Below are 22,707 nucleotides of genomic sequence, written 5' to 3'. Positions count from 1 at the left end.
CCTTTCATCCACCGGGGTTTACCGATAAACAGCACCCCCACGGCTAGATTTTCCTGAGAGCGAGATGTTATGCACCGAAGCGTGTACATTTTGGGAATATACTTTCAACGAAAATTCGGTTGTGTCTGTAAGAACAATTTTCTTTCTAAATAACTGCAGAAACATGAAATTCCTACTGACTAAATTAACACATTTTTTGGTTTCCAAAAACTCACGCGCAATAATTAAGTTGTAGTTAGCGATCAAAAGGTTATCAAATGATCCGATGTTCTTTTTGAGTACAATGTAACATGTTCATTGTTTCAGCCTACACAAAATTTATTATGCTGTTCCTAAAGGTTTATTCATGTCAGCAAGCTGTCCATTTAAATTGTTTGTTTCATTTTGTAGAAGAGAGAGAATAAACTAAGAGGGAAGTGAGTACAATTAAATAGAACATTATTAGAATTATATAAATTATAATGTAATGGTTTATTACAGGACACATTTGGGTATAAACAATCAACTGACTGAAATTTAAAAATCACAATAAAACCTTAAAAACACTTCAATTATAAATAAAGGTTAAGGGTCACTGTTTATTTCCATTGTGAATTGTATACAGTAACAAAGGGTTTCTTTATGTTTTTATAATTTATGTAAGCATTTATGATTGTTTCTTTTATTAAAATGAGGAACTTGCCAGCAATAATGCAGATAATGGTTGCATATGTGTCCAGAACTAAAAACAGCCTCGGTATAAAGCGCTGCTTTGGCCGGATGGACGCACCTGATCTTCTGTGTTAAGTGTTTGCTTACGGATTTGAGGTGTAAGTGCCGCTTTGGTGGCCCTGCACCAAAAGAATCATCAAGTCTGATCTTTAGAGGGAACAGAAAGAAATAAAACGAGTGGGAGAGAAAGGGAGAGATGGAGGGGGGGAGATAGAGAGTCGGGACAAACGTGTAGTGTGTTACTGGGCCACTCCAGCGCCCATGGACTCCCAGCAAGACTCAAAGACACACTCGGCTTCAAAAGGGAGCCATGAAGATTTTTTTTTTTCTGTATACAAAACATATTTATTTATTTTTATGTCACTGTCATTTATCTATTTTTCGCTGTCCCAGCAACCCTTGCTCTGCCGCTGGAATCGTGTTCGTGTGACGCCATCACTCGTGTCCTTCCATCTCCCCCCGCCTTGTCTGTTAATACCACTGCAGTTGAAAAATCAAACTGCTTTAAAACAAATTGATGTACTCTTTAATATAGTCGTCACATCATCACAGGGTCCCCATGCGTCTGCCTTGGTGACAACTGCAGGGCTGCTTAGCTTAGCCCAGCGATGGCTGCCACTTTGTTGGTCGCTTCAATGATTTATCACAAAAAAACGAGAGAGGGAGGCTGTAGGAGTGGAAAGAGAGGGGGGAAATGGGAGCGACAGAAGGAATAGTCCGCTGGATTATGATTGAGTCACTGCCACCTTTGATTGACAAGGTCTAATCAGCTTATCTCCATTCTAATAAAGTTGACAGCCTGTGGTGCTACTCTCTACCTGGCATGGTGTGAACTTTGGGCTAGGGCTGAGGCCCCGGGGGGACGGTCCAAGACCCTTTCTGCTTATCGAAACAGCACTGAAATCAATCCCTAATGAGCCCTTTTCATTTTGCCAGATTGATTACAGGCCTCTAAACACCAAAAACCAGTCTTCTCTTCTTGCTGGCCCTTTTTAAAATGCATAGTAGCTGCGCTTTTGTCTCATCCGTCTTTGTTTCGGCGTCTCATTTTGCTGGCATTGCTAAGTTATTTGTGTCAATTGAAGAAGAATAAAGGGGGATAATTTCTCAAAAGGTAATTGTTGGTTGATTTATTGAATGACAGTTTCTAAATATTGCTTTCAAGAGCCAGACCCTCATTCAAATAAAAGTTAGCATTCCATCTTACATTTGTATCAACTGTAATTAGTTAAAATTGTAATTAACCCACACAAGCCTGCTGCAGACAACAAAAGAAGTTAAATGAGTAAAAAATCTTCCATCTGGCAAATATGGTGTAAAATCTACAAGTCGTTTGTTGGAGCATTCTTAGGAATTTTATTGCCCGAACTGGCAACGGATATGTAAGTTACAACTCGTTCCCCTTCAATGAATAATCAAAAAGACGGAATAGCTAACCATAGCAACTAAAACGACTTATCTGACATGCTATTTATAACTAAACAAGCAATCATAAATCATCAATGTCTTTTGGACTGGGAGCAAAGGAGTAAAAATCTGCCTTTGATTTAACATCAGTCAAACCTCAATATTTGGGCATTTTCAAATACCCCTGACTCAAATGTCCTTAAATTGGTTAACTGCATCCCCTCCCTCTTTATTTAGGCCCACTTTAACTAGGCTAGCCCCCAAGTCTGCTTATTGCTATGCTTGGGCTTTTTAAGTCAGCGCTCTTCACTAATGAAGTTCTATACTTTATTTATGAGACAAACAGAGAACCCTGCTCCTTGAGGGTGTGTGTGGTAAATAGCTCTGCATGACCAAAGACTCTCCTCTACATCCCTTTGAGGACTCTCGTTGCTTTTGGCAAGCTTTTGTTTTGGACAAATACAGTGGGGACATTGAGAATGGTAGCAAACGGATAGCAGAAAATTATAAAATGGTAGTATGCGAGGATTCATCTTTTCTTAGAACCGAGAGTCTTCTTTATCTCATCAACGTGACCATCTCTTTTGTTCTGGGTCATTATGGGATACTCTGTGGAAGCCGAAGAGAAAAAAGGGCAAAGAGGAATTTCAACACCATTTATTTGTTCGAGATCTACCTCTTTGAAATAAAAGTTCCTTTTATTTCATTCCCCCTATTGGTCAATTAAAGCTGTGAATAGTAAAATGCAACTTTGTATTACTGCAAAACAACTTGACTAAATTGCTCCTTGTTAAAAGCACAGCTTAGATGTTTTTCAGAGCTGAGGTTGACGAAAAAAGGTATTTACAGTGGATCTGGAGAGTGTCTGATTGGAGAAACACTTAAACTTCTAATTATTTTGGTTAAACTCTATAGGTATCTCACCTCTGACTTATTTAAAAAAAAAAAAATTAGTTAGCGTAAATGTTGGCCAGAGATAATGTTAACGAGGGACCTACACAGACTAAAAGATTAGCATTTTTCAGAAGGCGAACACGATAACAGTTGAAGCAGGATTATGATTTGAATCATGCAGTGCTTCCTAACAATGTCTGGGAAACTAGTGCAGATGGTGGACTTTGAAAAGTATTTGAAAACAGCAACAAAAAACAAAATCGTAGAGCAAATTTAGCATGTGATTAAATGGCATATATACCAGCGGATAAAAGGTATAGGCTACCTATACTGCTATCAAATGTGATGCATATCGCAAATAGACTGATGGAATAGTGCAAATTTCCTTTCGTATTTATATTCTCAGTGCACATGTATTCACATTTTGACCCAGGGAGACTTTGTCATTTCAGGTTGTGCATCTGAGCGGAGGGTTGGTATCGACAGCAGACTAAAAAGACGGGGTCAGGGATTAAAGACGCGGGGCAAAGCCACCAACAAACCACAAGCACGATCCCAGCTGGTGGACCAATCCATGGGTGCACAACAGAGGCAGAATAAACGCGTATTGTTCTTAGCTAGCCACATACAGAGTGAATGATGTGGCCACAGATGACACGGGGGTCAGGGGCCATATGGCCAAATACGGCAGCGGGATCCACGAGCCCAGTAGCTACTGAACACTGTTAAGCTGCTGCTTCTTTAATACGGTCCAAGCTGTGGAAGTGGGAGGGGAAAAACCAACTAGCTGAGAAAGATGCGACGGGGTTAAATTAAAATACCTGTCGACTGTCGCAGAAACAGCCAAGAAAGTTCGGAACTCGTCTGCAGCGTTTGAATCAACGTTTTTTAAGCAGAGAAAGTCGATGGTATTTATGAATTTGTGAGAAGACATCAAAGGCAGATGGTCTACATGCAAACCTTCCCTGACTTGAATTATTAAATCTGTCGATGTCGCACATGCCAGCCACCTCGCCATTATAGTGTAAATTGACAAACTTTTCCCAAACTACAACGGAAGCCACAGAAAGCTTCAAGAATGAGCTTTGATTCATCTCAGAGGAATACACCCTGCCTCAATAATGTGGTGACTGTCAAGAAAGTAGACAGCAAGAACAAAAAATATGCTAACTGGTTAAATCTATTTAAGATCCCAATGAGTAAAAAAAAAAAAACCCAAAAAACAACACTATTTTAAGATTAAAGAAATCCCTCATTGATAATGAGGGGGGGAAAGGAGTTGTGTGTTTTTTGGATGCTTTATTTAGGAAGTGGTGTTGTGTTTTTTCTTTCTTCCTTCCTCACTCCTGAATTAAGAACTTCAGGAGGAACACTGGCGTTGTTTATTTTCACAGACCCCATGTCTGTGAGGGGGGGGAAGTAAATAAATAAAACTATAACACCACCACCCACCAAACACACACAGATTTTCTTCGGGAGCAGAGCAAGGAGAAGTGACGCCCGATCTGTCGCCTGCACACCCCTCAGTCTCTCTCTCTCTACCCCCCCAACCCGAGTTGTTTTTGATGTGCTCCCGAAAATGTCATCATATCGTCAAAGAAAGATTTTTTTTTTTAACCCCCATCCCACCATAACCCCAAACACACATATCTACCCACTTCGCGTGCACGCGAGCAAGACAATTTGCTGTCGCTCACTCTTCCTCACTACTGTCTTAAAAACACCCGCCCAATACACACACACGCACGCACGCAAACACACACACACACACAGACACACACACACACACCATCCTAACCCAATCCAAAACAGAATACGCACCAGTTTCGACTGCTATCTGGTAGCCGGCTTGCAGTCTCCGCGATGACCTTTCCAGCTTCTCTGTGTTGTCCAACAGATGCGCTCTCTGCAACAAATGGGGAAAATAAATAAATAAAGAAAATAAAGCCAGCGAAACAAACAAACAAAAAAAAAATGATTGAGCGGGCTGGGCCCCATTTCAAAGAAAGACATCAACACTGCCACCTAAAGACACAGACTGCAGTCACAGCGACAACATAATACAGCCATGTTGGCAATAACCTTCATGGATGACAATGTGTTATATGCTGATGGAGTATCAAACATATGCATGTTGAGGCTGACAATGTAAGAGGTGTTGCCACCTCATCTTGGACATAAAACAAGAACTACTTTGAGGATTTGTTGCCTCCTCGTATTGTTTTACAGAACAGCCTTCTGGTGTACACGGAGGAAAGTTAAGGCAGGGAGGTGAAGTGAATTAAAATGAAGTAAAGTTTTATTTGAAGTTTTCCAAAAAAGAAATCTGACGAGACTGAGCGACTTCCAACCAGAGCAGAAACTTAAGACAGAGAAGGCATCTACTCCCTCAGCTGTCGATAAAATAACAAGGCAGAGGCATGTAGCCGATTTTGTGACTACGCCCCCGATGTGATTATCACGATAATCGGATTACTCCCAATTATTGGATTTTTGTGGACATGTAAACAGGCCCATTGTTTTCATGATATGTGACTGTACTTGTTTCATATGGGGTTCCCACAGCATACCAAGAAAATACTCTGTGTAATGTAAATAATTAAATACGCTAGTTGATTCCGTTCCAGTTTATAAGAAGATATTTATGAGTTTCAAGGTGTTAGCAATGGTTTATTTATCATGAGCACATATAAAGTGATAGCAGCTCCTTTGAAGCCAAGAAAATCTGTCGTTTTTGTTTTGAAAGGAGAACTAATCTATTTTGTTGGTAAATGATGGCCATGGGTTCTAGCTCAAATGCAGAAACATGCCATGATTTTACTTTTTTCATTACGCTTAGATATAAAAAACATCTACATTTTATACTATTTATTCTACAGAACAGTTCATCATCAAGCAGTAAAAGCATGAAATATTACTAATAATACTAAATTGATGCATCCTGTCGTAGCACCTGCTTTAACACAATAAATATTCTTGCATGTATTCTTTTATTAGTAGATCGGCTTTGTCGTATTTTGAAGAACACTCTTGGAGACATTATTTTGATCATTTCATTGGAAAAAACTGCAACAGTTTCAACTTTCAGCAAAACTGAGGTTTACCCATTCTGTCAAATCAATGCCACTTGATAATAATGCACATTTTTACAAGATATCTATTGGACTGCACAGTATAAAACTATTGATATGATCAAGAAAATGCCATTCATGAATTCTTAATATTGTCAGGGAAAAAAATGTCATATCATCAATGCTTTCAAGTCATTTGTTGGGTCTGTGGAACTTGTAGCCTGCTGTGAAGAGAACAAATACTGTATATAGTTTCAAACTATTGGCTGATTACAGAATCTAAGCCATTTAGTTATTTTGTGTACACAGCACACAAATATTAACTGGAATAAAAAAAAAAGTTTATTCCAATGTTGTTGACTAATATATGGTAAGAAACTGATCAGCCGTACCATGTTTGACACTCACAAACAACCAGACGGATGACAACCGCCGCTCTGTGAAGGGTTTATGCCCATCACATGAGCAAAGAGGACAGGAAGAGGAGTGGAATTTCTGGTTTTAGTTCAGCTGTCAAAATGTGTACCAGCTAATCACTCAGAGGAGATGAAATATGTGAAGGGGGAGAAGAAGAAAAAAGTCAACGACACACTTTTCAAAGTTTGACAATAAGAGGGATGGGAAAGGAGCAGGGAGGAGAAAAATCCCTGTGAACTCTTCTTTCTGATGCCTCCTTTTGCTTCACACGACTGACACATGTCATTTAAAATCGCGCAGATATTTTTTTTAATGGTTAAAAGTAAGGGCAGGCGGAGGATGGAGGGATGGAGAAACAGCTGGCTGGGTGGGTGGCAAAATGGGACCGCAGAGAGGGACGGCATGTTTGCGGTGCGGTGAGCAGTGGGAGATTTTGGCATGGGAGGCGGAAGTGGAGGTGGCACCGGAAGAGGTGGTAGCCGTGTGCATGCAGGAGAAACTGGCTATGGAGCCTGGGTTATAATGAGCCCCTGTGGATCAGAGGGGACGTATTGACATGCAATTCTTAAGCTAATACACCTAGGCCACGGCTGCACCGTCTGTGTGCCTGGGAGCAGGAGGCAGCCGGGGATACTGACAGAGTAGCGCAGAGTAGCGGGTTCTTCAAAGAGCTCAAGTGATTAGTATGTTATCATTACCATTCGAAACGTGATTTTCCTATTCCCTCTCGGCAAAGGTGACACGTCTCGGGGAGACGGCCGGCAGACTCACTGCGATGGAAAGCCACTTCAAAGCTTTCCCTTCCCCATTTCGCTCTCCCTCTCCCTCTCTTTCCTCTCCCTTGTTCTGCCTTCTTTTAGGGCCAGGGAGGAGGGGAAGGGGAGGGTGAGGTGGGGATGCTGGGGTGCTGCTGGTGGTGGTGGTGGCGGTGGCGCCGCATGCGTGTATGATCATTAGTATAATGCAGTGTGAGCTTGACAGAACGTGAAGTAAAGGGGGAGAGTTCGGGAAATAAGAATAAAATAATCGCACATTATGACAACTGTAATTATACACCCCACAAGCCATGGGCAGGACGGCAGCATAGAAAATAATTAAAGAGAGATGGACAATTAAAACGAAACATCTCAATGAAGATCTTCAGAGTTAAGGCTGAGAGATCATTTCTATGCCTCAGATCTACCACCAATCCACCATAGAGAAACCAGCTGAACCGATCTTGACTTAATCAAATCTGATCCTCCCAAGAAATGTTCAAGGAGCGGATTTAAATATAATATATGGTAAATATTGTGCATCTCCTCGTGCACCGGTGCCCCTCAAACCCCACCATTTCTGCTTATGCATGTATGCCTTTTCATCTGACACCTACATTTTGAACAAAGATCTTCTTAGGAACCAGGAAAATGGTGTTTTTCTGTTGTGCTTTTTTGCGTCAGGAAACAGTCTTCAGTTGTAAGTTATTAACAGGGAGCCCCAGAACAATGCAGCTGCAGCTCAAAAGAAATCTCTCCCCTCTTCTTTCGCTCTCTTGCCTTTTTTCAATATCAAACACAAGCGGTTACTATCACCATTTTCCAAAGTTCAGATGATTTCCTTATTATTTCAATAAGGGTGGGGGAGAGTCAAAGTGAATAATGATGACAGCTGTGATTCAGACTGACTGTGTGATCTTCTGTGCCGTTTGTTTGGGACTTGTAAGATGAGGAATTACAAGTGTCAAACAGCTGTGAATATGGGTGCTAAATATTTAAACATGTTTTCCAGCCGAGGAAAAAAGTATAGTTTTTTTTTTAAAGCTAAGCTTAAGTGTGGATCAGCTATACCAGCCTTTGATTTAAATGCAGGAAAAGCAGAGGGGTAGACAACTGCAATGGAGGAGTGGAAGGGTGAACAGCAGCCAAGGCTGAACGGAGACTGGGCCATTCCAAAATCTGGTGCCGTAACTCAAGATGACTTCTGAATCTCAGATTATGAGGGAATGGGAAGAGGAGAAACTTAGGCACAATGAATGTAAATTGGGGAATAAAGGAATAAAGAATAAGGTGATAAATAATTAAGATAAACAACAAAATAATGTCTGGATATTGTCCCAGTTTATATAGAGGAGTGATTCTTGTGATTAGGCTGCCTTTGATTGGAACATAGATCTAAATTCACTTTCAGTAATCTTTCTATAGATGCCTATAGATTCATGATTAGTAGAGTGAACAAAAAGGGGGCTGGCATTAATAAAAACAACCATTTAATGGGATCCAAATTTTTATGCAAAAGAACATTTCAAATTTAAATTCTGAATGGCTTTATGTAGTCTCCTTGCAACAGTATTTTATACATCACTAAGTAAACCAACTATGTAGTGTTTTTAATGTTATGATGCTGCATGAGAGATGGTTTCTTTTGCCAAGGCAAAATATATTTATCATTTCAATGCTTTTAACTGGTAGATAACAATACTGCTGACTCAAAAGTGAACTCAACAAAGTTTCTGACAACATACTGGAGTTAAAGAGTGTTGGCGAGTCTTGGAAACATAGAAATGTTTCTAAATTGTGACAAAACAAGTGATACAATTTTAGAATCCTACCATTGCTTATTTAGTAAGCTTGTCAGATGAGCATCAATCAAACAATGATTTTAGTTGATCTACATAACTAAAACAATATTTCATGTAATGCAAATGTAAAATGGAAAGATGTACTTCCTGATATGTTAATTAACTTTTCTACTGACTCACAAGTAGTTTTTTGCCATAAATTGCACATTATATAACATAAATAATGAAATACATTAAACAAACATGAATTGTGGAGTCATTCCAATCAACAACAGTTACGTTAATGGTAGATATAATTACATTTATATAGCTGAAGCTAATCCAGCAGTTAATGGCATGCTAAAGCGATACAGAATAACTTAAAGGATAAATGTTATTTAATTCATTTGAAAAGACAGATTGCAATAAATATGGCCCCAATGAAGTAAATTAAGGGATGGTAAATCGAAAAAATGTAATCTCAAAAGTAAGATCTTTCTCTTTAATGTCACAAAGCTGCTAACTAAAGCTAAGCTAAGCCTGTTTCACAATATTTCTTTTCAAAAAGGCATTATCAGAATAATATCTTATCATCCCATTTTGATAATAAGTTAAGAGTAACTGAAGGAACTAGCCTTCAGTGAATGTATTATCTTCAGCTTGACCTGTTCACTCTGCAATCAGACGTGCCGAATAAAAGCGACTAAATGAGAGGATTTTAATTTCCATCAGAAGAGTTGAGGGCAAATTCAAATTTCAGTGGGAAAGCAGATTTAAAATGCTAGAGCAGGGATGCACTTACCTCTTCTCGTAACTTTATCAACTGCATCATGAGTGCATAAAGAGAGAGGAAAGAAAGAGAGAGTGAAGGAAAGATAAGGATAAGCAGGAAAGGAAAAAAAACATGGCAGAAGATCAGTCGTGTGGCTGGGTGCAAAATTAACCCTGACGATTTATCCGTTTGCATGTTTCGCACTTGGAAATCAGAAGGCAAACACATTAAACAGCGCTAAACACAGCTCGGGCTGACTTTTTTTTAACAAACAAAGAACAAGTCCTGATGCTGTCACATTAAACAAAAAGAGGGAAAAGATCGCGGGATTCACACTATCAAGCTATCAAGTAACATTATCAAGAAACTCGCACCACGAGAGTGGATATGGTGCAAAAAAAGAGTGAAATGATAAAATAGGGTCTTCACAGCTACAGTGTTTAGGTGCTGGGAATTGTCTCGGAAAGAATGCCCTTTAGTGCTGAGCCACTGTACCGCTGAGACACTGTCAATATTTCATGTATAGCTTATGGTAAAGATGCACACTGTTTTGATGGGAAACCATGTGAGGCTACCACTGTGCATGCATACAGTGCAGCTGATTATTGGGACAGCCACAGATCATGAAAAATGAATCTTAGCATAGCTATACATTTTTGATGAAAGAGAATAACATATTTAAAGTCGAGTAAATAAGAAATGCTTTTACTATTCCCTGTCCTGGGAAATCTAACATCTCTGATAATGATTCAGACATTTGGGGGAAGCCAACAATCCCATTTTCCCATTAATTATGCCTAATCGCGATGAAAATGCTTGCCTCCCGTAGGTGAGTGTTTTGGATGAGGATTAAGGATTATCGTAGCGGTGCAACACCATTGGAGAGAAAATAAAATTCTCATTTTCCAGCCTGTCAGAGGTTTTAAATCCACATCTCTAAGTCTACATTAAAGTTTAACCAACCTAAGGGATCTTCGTGTCCAGCGTGGCCTTTGCGGTATATTTTAAACTTCACTCTCTAAATTTATGTTAAAAAAAACAAAGTATGCTTGTAAGGCCAGCAAGTTGTAAAATAAGGCACAAGTATTAGCTATTTTCACCGGTTAGAATTAAAATAAATATAGATTAAAGAAATATTTATATAAGCACCATAAACTCTGTCACATAATTTATCATGTCATTTTTTTAATTCCAGTCTTTCCCCAATCAAAATAGGATTCCAAGAATTCCAAATCCTTGTAAATATCAGATACCCTTTTTCAGATGAAGCTCCCTTTTCTTGGTAGATATCGACACGCAGCAACAAGATCACACTTAAGAGTGAAACCCTCTTTTCAAACTTAAGCAGCGGCTCCCCGCCAAGGACGCATTATTGGAAAGGCCAAAGTTTAACACGACACTGTGAATGTGCTTATTTGGGGCTCGAAAACACCCAGCAGATTCTTCAATCCCTCACCCCCCACCCGTCCATCAGTCAATGGGTACCAAACAAAACTTGTTCCAGCATATTTGTGCTGCACGGCTGATTGCAGCCCCTCGTGGGGGATTCGTTAAAACGATATGAAAGGCATGTGCGCGTCTTCCCGTTTACCTTTCGTTTACTTCTGCGTCCATTCTTTAGCACGAGTGAGGATGCTCGCGTCGCTCAAGAGATATAGAGCAGCAAATACAGAACATTGTAAAGGTTATAATTACGACTACTCCCTGTGTTTTTGTCGTCCTAGCCAGCATTCAGAATCGCACTGCTGCAATTTTTCTGTTATGATAATCAGAGTGGGGTTTTTTTTCCAAACAAAAGATTATTTTTTTTTATCCAATACAGAATTCGATACAAGTGGTAATCTGGTTCCTTTGTAGCCTGTAAAATCTGGTCCATGCCGGCTCAAACCAGCGCAATCTCTTGTGGCCAAGCCTTCTGCTGCGACTGAAATCGAAACTATTCCACATATTGTTTGTGTGTGGAAAATGTGCGCATTCGCTGATCTGTGTGTTGCCTCTACGTGCATGTGTGTGTAGCAACATTTGCACGTGTGTTGCATGCAGGGGGAAGACACGTGCAATGGTAGCCTAGGACATTATTAAAAAAATGAGCGATAGTGCCAATTCAGTCTCTGTCCGCATACAGATAACGAATAAATGCCGAACTCTATTAAATCGTCCTTTAGCCATTATCTCAGGGCCAACACGCCATTTTCAGAACTTATGATGGTCCCCTATTTACTTAGCTATAAATCCTTGCCATGTAACCAACAGATTTGTGACTGGTAATGATCTGCTCAGCCAGGGCTATATGAAATGATCCTGACCTCTTTTAGATCGTCAGGAATTAAATTGACCGACTTGCCCCGGCCCCCACCATCTTTTCTCCTCTCCTATCGCCGCCGTCTCGTAAGATAAAAAAAAAAGAAGGGAAAAAAAAAAAGCTGAAGTTCTGAGTACTCCACTCACAGCAAGACCAAGACCGGCATTATCTCCACAAGTTTTAAAATGAAAATGAGGCAAACATGGCACCTGGGAGATAAAGAGAAACTATATATCATCTATTTAATTCGCTTTTGCCCCAGCAAAAATAATTCTGAAGATTTAGTGTTTTAGATAGTCACATTACTCAGTAATAATTTGTCAAGAAATTAATATGTATATTTTAAACACATTTAGGTCGCATTGCTTTCTAGATTCTTGTGGGTTTTTTTGGTTTAAGAGCATCAAAATTCAAGTGATGCTAGAAACATAAACACACCTGAATGTAATTTTTTGGATAATATATTTTATTAACATTTAATTATATTTAAATCGACTTTTTTTAAATTAATCTTCTTTTATAGAGGTAAGGCAACATTTTTTGCATCAACAGCTTTTATTTATCAAATAAATAATTTAAGTAAATTGCAAAATAAGATATTTTTAAATTAAAGGAATAAAATTTCAATTTCAAAAATTGAGAATATAAATGTACAACAGAGAGACACAATATTATTTTTTATTTGACATGCTTAAATTATTGATATTGTAATGTTATGAACATTTCCTAAAATCCTTTTAATTATATTTTAATATATAAGAAAAAAAGAATACAGCCCTGACTTTTAGTTATTTTGACAGGACTCAGATGGAACTCGACTATGTCTCAATTATGACATTTCTGACAGCCATTCTCCTAACTTGTGCATAAAATGTCACGCTCACTTTAGCGTCTCACTAATTTGCCAGGAATATGCATTTCAATTACACACTGAGGCTTACAATACATATGTTTCTAAGATGTGCGGTTCACAGGTCATTATTGAAATGATAATAAGATTTTTTTTTTAAAGAGCTGACAACTTTATTTTGCTTTTTCTGAGCTGCGAAGCGTCTAAATATATGCCCGTAAAGCACCACGGGACTAAATGTGCAAATGTGCATTTGAGTATTCGTCTTTGTCTTTCTTCTTTTTGAGTGTGCGCGTATCTTTACAAATGCAAAGTATTTATTTGCATGTGCCTTGAGACACAGTAACCCTTCCGAGTTGACAGCAGATTCTGAAAGCAATATATAATTAGTCAAAAGACGTTTGGTCACAGTTGAGAGTGGCTGCATGAGTGGCAGCTGCACAGGTGAAAAACAGTTAAATGCATTTTAAATGGTAAAAAAAAGCTGTTGATGTACTGCTGTTTTGATGCAGTTCTGATTTATTCTATTCAAATCGACTTAAGACTTAAATAATGTGTGGCATATTTTGGCCGATTAAGAACACAAGTGAAAATAATTGTTTTTCCTTTACATCAGCAGATCCATAACTGCAGTGAATGGATCTTTTGTTGGTACTGCCGACAATGAATGGAAATTGTTGTTTTTTTTAAACTGTTCTTTATCCCCCCCCTTTAATTCAACTGAACTAACAAAATGTCAGTTATCATTTAAACATTAAAAAAAAAAAAAAATGCAAATATGCTGCAAGACAACAGATCAACACTGTCCAGATAGACAGAATTTTAAAATTCTGATTAGGGATTGAAATGAAATAAGCTTTTAAAAAAAATGTCTGTGGGCTTAAAGATCAATTCCAAAGAAGAAATAAAGAGAGAGATTTTTTTTAAGTTGTCAACAATATCAATAAAACCAGCATTCTCTATTCGGAGCGTTGATGCTGAGCAGGTTAATTTTGCTTGAAGTATAAAAATAGAAAATTCTCATGGATTTTAATGAAGGGTGGGGGATCTATTATTGGTAAGTCCACAACCGGACTGGAGAACAGCTGTGGGACAGTTGGAGTGGGGTAACGGGGTTTTAGGAAAGAATTTTATTAGTGTTTAGATGTATGTGTGTGTGCGTGTGTGTCACAGACTGGCTTTAGCCAGATACCGGTCCCTTTCCCTTGCAGCCCAGCTTTGCATTAAACAGTGTTCCTTCCGCATGACTTGGTGACAATACTGTGTTTTCAGCTCTCTGTGGCCCCTATGAGGGGCCCACCTACTCACCCTGGGGGCCAGTCAGCCACCCACACTCTGGTGTCTTTTGGTTCCCCTGATTAGCACCTCACCTGGTTCTCAGAGGAGCTGGCATCATCCCCCAGGAGCTCATTGCGCACCTCATCACTGTAGGCAATACGTGACCTTTTCTGCAGGGGGAGGAAGATGAGGAAGAGGGACAAAAAAAGAAGAGAGAGCAGAGAAACAGAAGAGAGCAAAAAAGAGAAAACAAGTGGGGAAATATGTCTTAGTAAAGCTGTTAATACAAAAAGGAACAAAAACACAAACCAGGCATTTCTTAAGCACGAGAGCCCCCTATTGGAACTCGGTGACAAGTCACATCCAAGCAAATGTGAAAGTGTTTCTTTCTGCAGGCGTGTGCACATGCGTGTGTGTGCTTGTGTGTGTGTGTGTGATGACAAGCATGGGTGAGTTTATGCCCATGACTTCTGAGCTGATCTAATGCACCTCGTGCTCTTGTGCCAAACAAGGGAAGAGCCCTCGACACAGACACACACTCAGGGACACACACATTTGCCCACTTAAACAAATATAAGTAGAGGGATAAAAAAAAACTGATCCTGTGTGCATGGGGCGGCTTTGGAGCAGGGGGACAGGAGAGAGGACCAGGGAGATGTATTATGAGGAAGTATCACTTGTCAGAGTTAAATCTTTTCTGGGGGCTGTCACCACTGTCACCCTAGTGCAGTGGCAGGCTCTGTGATAACACCAGTGCTGAGGCTCAGACAGGGAATAATTCATCACCCATTGGTGGCCCATCGGATTTGAGGTTGCCTCTTTCTCGTGTGCACGCACACATGCACAAATGCACACACGCGCACACACATCTTCACTCTCTCTCTTTTCCCTTTCTCCGAATAGGATGGAATAAGAGGGAATGCCAAAAAAGACACACACACATTTCACATACAGTACACTTCAGAATGTGCCACCTGCGACTGTCAAGGAGTGGGCTTCCATTGTACCGCTTGTTTACAGACGCCCAACCCATGGAAAAACAACCTCTTGGCATGCCCTCTAAACTAAATACACACTAGCAGCAGTCAGAGAAAGTGTTTACTAAGCTTCCTTCACTTTCCGTCGCTACCCTGACAGAGTTTCTAGGTGGGCTGCGGGAGACGGGCAAAAATCTCACAAAACCAGAATCGGAAGAATGAAATAATGTGTTTTCTAAGCAAAAAATAAATAATTTCTGCATTTACCTGGTTCAAAAAAAATCCTAATAAATAAAACAAAGGAGAGACTCAGTGGACAAAAAAACAATTACCAGCAGGGGCTCTTTTTTTTCCTCAATGGCGGTATCCTTCTCCAAGTGTCTCTCTATTATCAGTGAAAGTATGGAGAAGCTATTGCGAGTCCTTTGATGCAACCTTCCATGAGAAAAATCACAAATCAAACTTGTAAAAGTCAATTCCAGCCCTGGGAGTGATGATATCAACACTCTGGATTGAAACAACTTTGGAACCAATCACTATCGTGCCAGAAGAGTTTTTTTTTTTTTTTATACGTCTCACCTCATAATCTGGAGCACTCGGTGGAAAGTCATGGCTGATGTGATTTGGTTATTAACAAGACACGAGGGCCACAGTTCTCTGGAGTAATTACTGGGCCTGATTGACCCAAACCACAAAACCCATTAGATAAAGTGTGCACCCAAACAATACTGGACCGCTGGGACCTCAGCTGGCCGCAGAGCCCCGACTGTGGGGCCAAAGAGAGGAGCGGCAACACTGACACAACACTAACACACACAGGGGCATTTAGTCAGAATGTACTGGAACTGCTTTTAAGATAATTCAGCCAACCCTCAAACATGTGACCAGACACGATGGCTGATTTGATTTCATCAGAAAAGTTGCTACCACACACTTGAATAAAATCAATAACGGACATGTCAAAATGTAGTTACCTACCTTTATTTGCAGCGGTTTTTGAGATATTTGCAGAAACTTACACACATTTTATAAAGCATAAAGCTGTTTTCTCCATTTCAAGAATAGGAATATAATCACATACAACAAATTTCTTTTAAACTTTTTTTCAAAAGGTCTTTATAGGAGTATAGTAAATGCAGTATAATCGGTATGATAAAAGACATTTCAAATTTGAGCAAAATCAGAAAGACAATAAGCGGCGCGTGGGCTTGTGCACAAGGCAAGACACACACGCACTTTGTTTGCCAGGAAAACACCCACATATTCCATTTAAATCGAATTTCATCTTAAAGAGCTTCAGCGCAACTTAAGGGGAGAGGCAGCTTCACCAGTAATTGAGATGCAGGGGAAGGATTGGCTTGAATGTTGAGACCCAACATTGCCTTCACATCACAGGCAGGCTTTTTTGGTAAACAGCTGTCTGATACAGATGAATCCACAAAATGTTCTTGCGAGGAGTACACTACATATAAGAAAAGCCTAAAGAACAGAAAATGCTACTGAAATTAAAATGTCTCTACTCCCCGTGTGTTTACAGGGAACGACTCAGTTTTCCAGCTTCCTCTCTGGAACAGATCGCTGACTGATTACCGCCTTCTCGTTTGATTTTAAACAACGACCACTGTGAAATATTGTCTGCTTCACGAGTGACAACAGGATGGGTCAGAAAATGTATTGGATAATGGAAGCTGCAAACTCTTCTGTTCTATAAAGGTATAATACTAAAAGTCTCTCGCTCCAGTTCTGGTATGTGAGGAGCGCATCTTAAAACAAAACCGGCTAATCAGGTTTTGTAATCTAAAAAAGAATGAGCCGTATCAGAAGATACCTCGTTGCTGTGAAAAGAAAAAAGGAGCTTTTTTTAATCCTTTTGAAAGGTCTGTCTTTTGTTGCTTTTTTAATCTTGGGTGAGAATTTGCTTCTATTCCCGGAAGCACACAAGAGAAGTACAAAGGTACATCTTAACTTTATGCAAAGTGGCCTGCCTTTAAAACTCTGCACATCCCGTCAAATGCAGCTATGGGGGTGCTGGTGTCCTGTCAAAAACACACGTATTACCTCTGTTGACATGGATGGCGAAAGAAGAAGGGGGAAAAAAAGATATTCTTCTTTACCCATCAAAATGTAATTACATATGCATGCATAACAATTCATATCAGATATGCTAATCAGTTTGGCATAATCCTCTGAGCTGCAAATTATATTTATTCAATTAGAGAAAATAGATGGATCTTTCCTTGTTTGCAATTTCTTTCTAGTATTCGAGCATGCATCCATATAGATTTTCCAAAGGACAACCATCATTTGTAGATTTTTCCACAGCATTTTAAAACAATGACCCCACCCCCTAATTTCAGTTGAAACTTAACCAGTTTTGGAAAGCAGAAGTCCCATAGCACAATCAAACGAGCCACGATAATCAAAATTCAATAAAATTTAATTTAAACACGCATCATAATGCCCTCCAACTCTCCTCCTCACTTTTTGCCCAGTGCCGAGTGATACAAGGACAAGCGCAAATTTATGTGGCGCCTGGAAAGTTGGGGGGAAAAAAACGTAAACAGTTCATTATATGGGAAATAAAAAGAGTAAAAGTACCCAGGGGCAGAGTGTAATAAGGGGCCCTGAGGTTTCTGTGCAGAGGCTTTCTTCCTCCACTTTTCCAAGCTGTTTCGTTTCACCTCGCATGCACGGCTAGTGGCATAGCATGAGGAGTAATTAATTGTATTCCATTTAGAACACTGTCTTCCATTACAGGCTTTTCCACCAGCAGGAGTGTGCCTGAGCATTTCTCATAGCACTCATGTCCAGTTCCATGTAATCTTCTATGTAATCATATTAGATGTTAGCCCTTTGCTCAAATATAAAAAAAAAAGCATTAATTTTCTATATAAGGTAAGATCAATGTCCATGTTCTGTTAATTCTGAGCTAAATTCAAAGGTTATTTCACATCCTTTCCTCCCCCTGCAGTGATCCGTTCCCAGGTGATGGAGACCAGTGGCAGCACCACCACCCCCACCCCCCCACAAATGGGGGCAAAGGTGGACTGATGCGGCATGGTGTTAAAAGGAAGCCAAGACCTTTAAGCAGGCACAAGTATCACAACAGCATCTTAAATAATGCAGCTCTACTTGGCAGGGGTCTAACACACACAGGCACGTGCACCTGGCACAAAGGCAAAGAAAAACACGCGCATAAATTGTTGTCGTCTTCAACTTCCAGATAAAAATCAGACGAGGTTGTTCAATTAAGTAAGTGTTCTTTTGTAATGTATTTGATATATTACGAGACAAAGGCAGCTAGCTACAATTGGGACTGTCACAGAAGGGTGCCAATTGTGCCTTTGTTTCGTTGTGGTCTTTGGTGCCATCGAATCCTCCGCCGCTGACTGTTGTGTGTACTCTATGTGCACGCGGGCTACAGTACGAACCACGGAGGCTTCCTTGAGCTCTGCGTTCCCCGGGAAAACCTCCTTTAGAGAATGTACACGCGCTGCATATGTGAGCGGTAGCCCGGTGTGTGTTCTCCCCTAATAGAAGTGCAGCAGTGGTATAGAAGCCAGAGCCTTAGATAACAGCATGGGGCCTCTCATTAGCTCACAGGTTGGTGCTTTGGTGGCTTCTACATATGTAGTATTGTGTTCTACTTTCATAGAAAAAAAAAAAAATCTAAAGGAGTCTCAGGAAAAAAGGTTGTTTGTGTTTTTTAAAAAGGGGGAAAAACAAATAAAACGGCGATTGATCGATAAGGGGATTGATATGTAGATACAAGCATTTTTTAATAAGGGGCATGAAGTATCAGTTCAGATATGTGTAGTCTAGTCAGAAAGTACTTCCTTTAGTTGAATCAAATTTAAAAAAACCAACCACTACATCGGTTTTATATTAAAACCACAAATAAACAGGATTTTATCTCTAGGGGGAATACCTAGTTCGCTGCTGGTGAAAGACTACTTTATTCTGATAGAGGGGCCTTTCATGCTTGTACCTCTGTGATACCTGTGGTGTATTTTCCTGTCAAAGTCATTTCTATTGCTAAGTACAGCCGAGATCAGTCAATAAGCCTAACGACTGTACCCGCAAAAGGCCGAGAGGCGGCGAGAGAAGAGAGAGGTGGGGGGAAGGATCGCAAGTGAACTCCAAACAAAAGAGCAAAATTCGAGGAGGGCTTTGATTGAAGAAGCGCCATATACTTTTTGAAGGCCAAGGGATCATCTCTCACTGGTTATTTCTTTAAGGCATGGGGGCCCGATTAAACCCCATATTAAAATATGGAGACACTTCTAATGAAAAATCAAAGGCCCCGTTTCCCCTCCCACAGCCGTTCCTTCCACCTCTCTTTTCCTCTTTCTCGTGTGTTCTCTGTCAGATTTTTTTCCCCGCCATAGACCAGAGTTGTGTAGGAGGGGACAGAAAGGAAGTATGAAAAGAAAGAGCAAGACAGGGAAAGAGAGAGAAAGAAAACGGGCAAGAAGGTAGGGTTAGAGAGATGAGGGACCAAGGTGCTGGTGGTGCAAAACAGAGACAGACAGCGCTGGTTGGAGGAGTAAATCAATAGAGCAGAGCCGTCGGGGAGACGGGCAGCCAGGGCAAAAGGAAAGGAGAGGAGAGGGGGAACCGGCACAGGGGCTCGGGCTCCGATCACAACGCTGGCTTCTGGCGTGCAGTGGGGAATAAAGTGGGCCTCCCCGGGTCAGCACCAGAGAAAAAGGTGAGATTAGAGGAAAGTGGAGGAGGGATTTTCACAGAGTGAAGGTAGGAGGGGTGGTTGTCGGAGGATGATGAGGAGAGACGGTGTGTGTGTGTGGAGGAGAAAGGGGGTGTTAGGAGATGTGCATTGCAGGATACCTGGCAAGCCAGGGACCAACCGGCCCATTAGCCTGTGGCTACCTACATATGGTTCAGTGAACCCTCTGCTGAGAAGAGCTCCTCTCCTATCAGTCGCCCCATCTTTTTTAAAGACTACCTTCACTTTTAACCCTTTTTCTGCTTTGGAAAGAGCTTCACTCCTGACCTCGATTTATGATTCATTTTTGTTTGATGTCTATTCTTGGAGTGTTATCTAAAATTGAAAAATGTAATAAAAAAAAAAAAAAAATCCTAGACACAAAAGGAAGAGGATTCGGGCCCTGCTGAGCATGTGCGTGTCCACTGAAGACTATCTTCTTTAGTGCGCTGCCTTTTTGTGTAATGTGACCATTGTTGGTACTGAATAGCCCACTCATTAACATGAGAATGCAGCATCACATATAGGGACTCAGCCAGATCATTATCTTTATATATTTATGTGTACTTTGTTATTTCACAACCAGAACACATTCAAATGCTGATGAGACCAGTAAGACCCCTCTAAAGCCCTTCCAACATGTGACCTCCTGAACTTCTCGATATACTTACCGGTTTCCTGGGAGTTTGCAGAGTTTGTACCGGAATTTATGACAGCCACACAAAAATGAGGAGGGAATAAAAAAAATGGTCACCTCATGGCTGCAGGAAATCACAGCACTTAATCATATTTAAAGCCCTGATATATACAGAAAAATGAAACCGTGTAAATGCATACACTAACTGCCACACACTCAAAATGTAACACAACATCGAATAGTAATGATGCATTTGATTTCGTGATTATTTTCAATAGACGAGACATTTCGCCACTACTGGGAATACGAGGCCATTTGATAAATGCGGTTAAATCAGACATTTTGTAATGTGAAATGGATCATTTGTGAATAAATACGTACAAAGACAAAAATGCGCCAAAAAGTTTGACAATGCAGTACAAACAAGGCGACTATGGTGATGAAGGGAACAAAACTAAAAGAGTTTAGTCTCGCTGCAGGAGTGGGCTGATGCACTAATGGCAGCCAAGCTGTGGGATAATTGAAAAAAAAAGAAAAAAACACAACGCAATTCATCTTCCACAATGTAATTGTGATCAAGGCCACAGCCAGATTCCACTACAGGCTTCAAAAACAGCAGAGAAAAGGCAAAACTGTTGGTTGCTGAGAGCAAAAAACACGATCCCTTTCTTTCTGGCAGGCGCTCTCATTAGAAACACTTAGGATGAGAGGAAGAAACCCAGTTTAATTGTGAGTCTGCATGGTTGCGGGTGTTTACTTGTGAAGAGGCCATGAGCTCTGCTTAAAACACTTGTAAATATAGACCTTCAACTATGAAGAAATGGCAATAACTGCGCAACGTGAAAAAAACGTTGTTTATCCCTATCCTCGCTCCCACTTTATCTAAGTCTTGCTTATTAAAAAGCAAACGCCATTGTCTAAAATACAGAGGGAAAAACACAGACCCAGTGATTCATAATATATTTCATAAATACTTCATGAATCCCTTCACCAGACTTAAGCCAGTCAGGCAAAAAAGAAAACACTGTCACCTATTCTGGTACCCGCTTGTCAGCACATCACTGGGGAGTGGGTGTCACATGTCACTTCTAGTTTACGCGACTGCGAGGGACAGGCTCGGTGCGCAGAATTCGGCGGTAGGACAGAAAGAAGAACAGAAGGAAAAGTGAAGGGGAGGTGGAAAAAGGGGAGCAAAGAGAGAGGAGGAGGAGGAGGAAGGGGGGAATGGGGTGTTATCATATCATCGCCCCCATGTCTTTATATTTTCCCCTTATTATCTGTGGCCCCCGCTCACTCCAGTCACTCAATCACACAAGCCCCGAGGACAGTGAGGGGACCTGGGAGGGCCTTCTCAGCCAGACGGGCGTCTGAAAGCTATCCTGATCACTGTCACTGTGTCGAAGTACGGCAACTTCGGAGGGGCCGGGAGAGATAAGCGGGAGAGGAAACGATCGCGTGCAAGGATAACGGCCAAATTTGCACACTGCCAAACAAACCCCTGCGCTTCAGGCATAACGCGCGAGCCTCTTCCATATAGACAAGCGCTAACGTAAAGAGACAGACGGGGAGCAGGGGGGTGATCTGCCTACAAATGATCTGCAACGTGGGTCCTGCGAGTCGACTGCTCATCTTGTTAACAACAGTGAAACTCATGAAAAATGACAGCAAAGCAAGTGACCCCAAACACTTACAGCATTTTTTTTTTCTTTTTCGTCTGAAATGCTCCAAATACTTTGATAATTTTACACTGAGAATTCCCTCAATTTTTATGTCAGGTGTGCTTGAAATAATAAAGCCAATAAAACTGACTTGCTCCTTTCGTTTAAGCGCTTTTTTTGGATGCGGCGTGCTCAGTCTCCATTATTTATTCAAAGTTTTCCGGGTTTTTTTTCTTTCTATTTTTAAGCTTTATCAATATAATATGTAGAATCGAAACACATTCCATCCTATTTAAGACCTGAAAACAAAACAAGAAGCACCATTTACAGTTACTTGATAACATAAATAAATACATCCCCCAAAAGCAAAAAAACAACATTTCACTATGTCCTTCCACGTCCTTCAACCCAGCTTTGACCCACTGCTGTCAATACACCATTAAATTGAGAAAAGACAAATACATTGCTACA

At 40.5% G+C, this 22,707-nt stretch overlaps 1 protein-coding gene across 9 annotated transcripts in view; it reads right to left on the bottom strand.

Moving 5' to 3' along the window:
- Positions 1-22,707, bottom strand: part of vti1a (vesicle transport through interaction with t-SNAREs 1A) — a 94,889-nt gene that overhangs the window by 63,841 nt on the left and 8,341 nt on the right. For 4 of the 9 annotated variants that reach the window (XM_029847459.1, XM_029847440.1, XM_029847449.1 and 1 more), the window contains exons 4-6: positions 14,331-14,408; positions 9,839-9,859; positions 4,834-4,918 (exon numbers count right to left, since the gene is read on the bottom strand). In XM_029847459.1, the coding sequence (XP_029703319.1) occupies positions 4,834-4,918; positions 9,839-9,859; positions 14,331-14,408 (184 nt within the window). Of the gene's footprint in view, positions 1-1,826; positions 2,728-4,296; positions 4,416-4,833; positions 4,919-9,838; positions 9,860-14,330; positions 14,409-22,707 lie in introns of those variants that run through there. The other 5 variants (XM_011621702.2, XM_003961187.3, XM_029847481.1 and 2 more) reach the window with 4 other exon arrangements.

This window comes from Takifugu rubripes, chromosome 1, assembly GCF_901000725.2.
Source record: "Takifugu rubripes chromosome 1, fTakRub1.2, whole genome shotgun sequence".
Classification (NCBI taxonomy): domain Eukaryota; kingdom Metazoa; phylum Chordata; class Actinopteri; order Tetraodontiformes; family Tetraodontidae; genus Takifugu; species Takifugu rubripes.
Note: the sequence above shows the minus strand (reverse complement) of the source record. Positions and strands in the feature narration are given on the sequence as shown.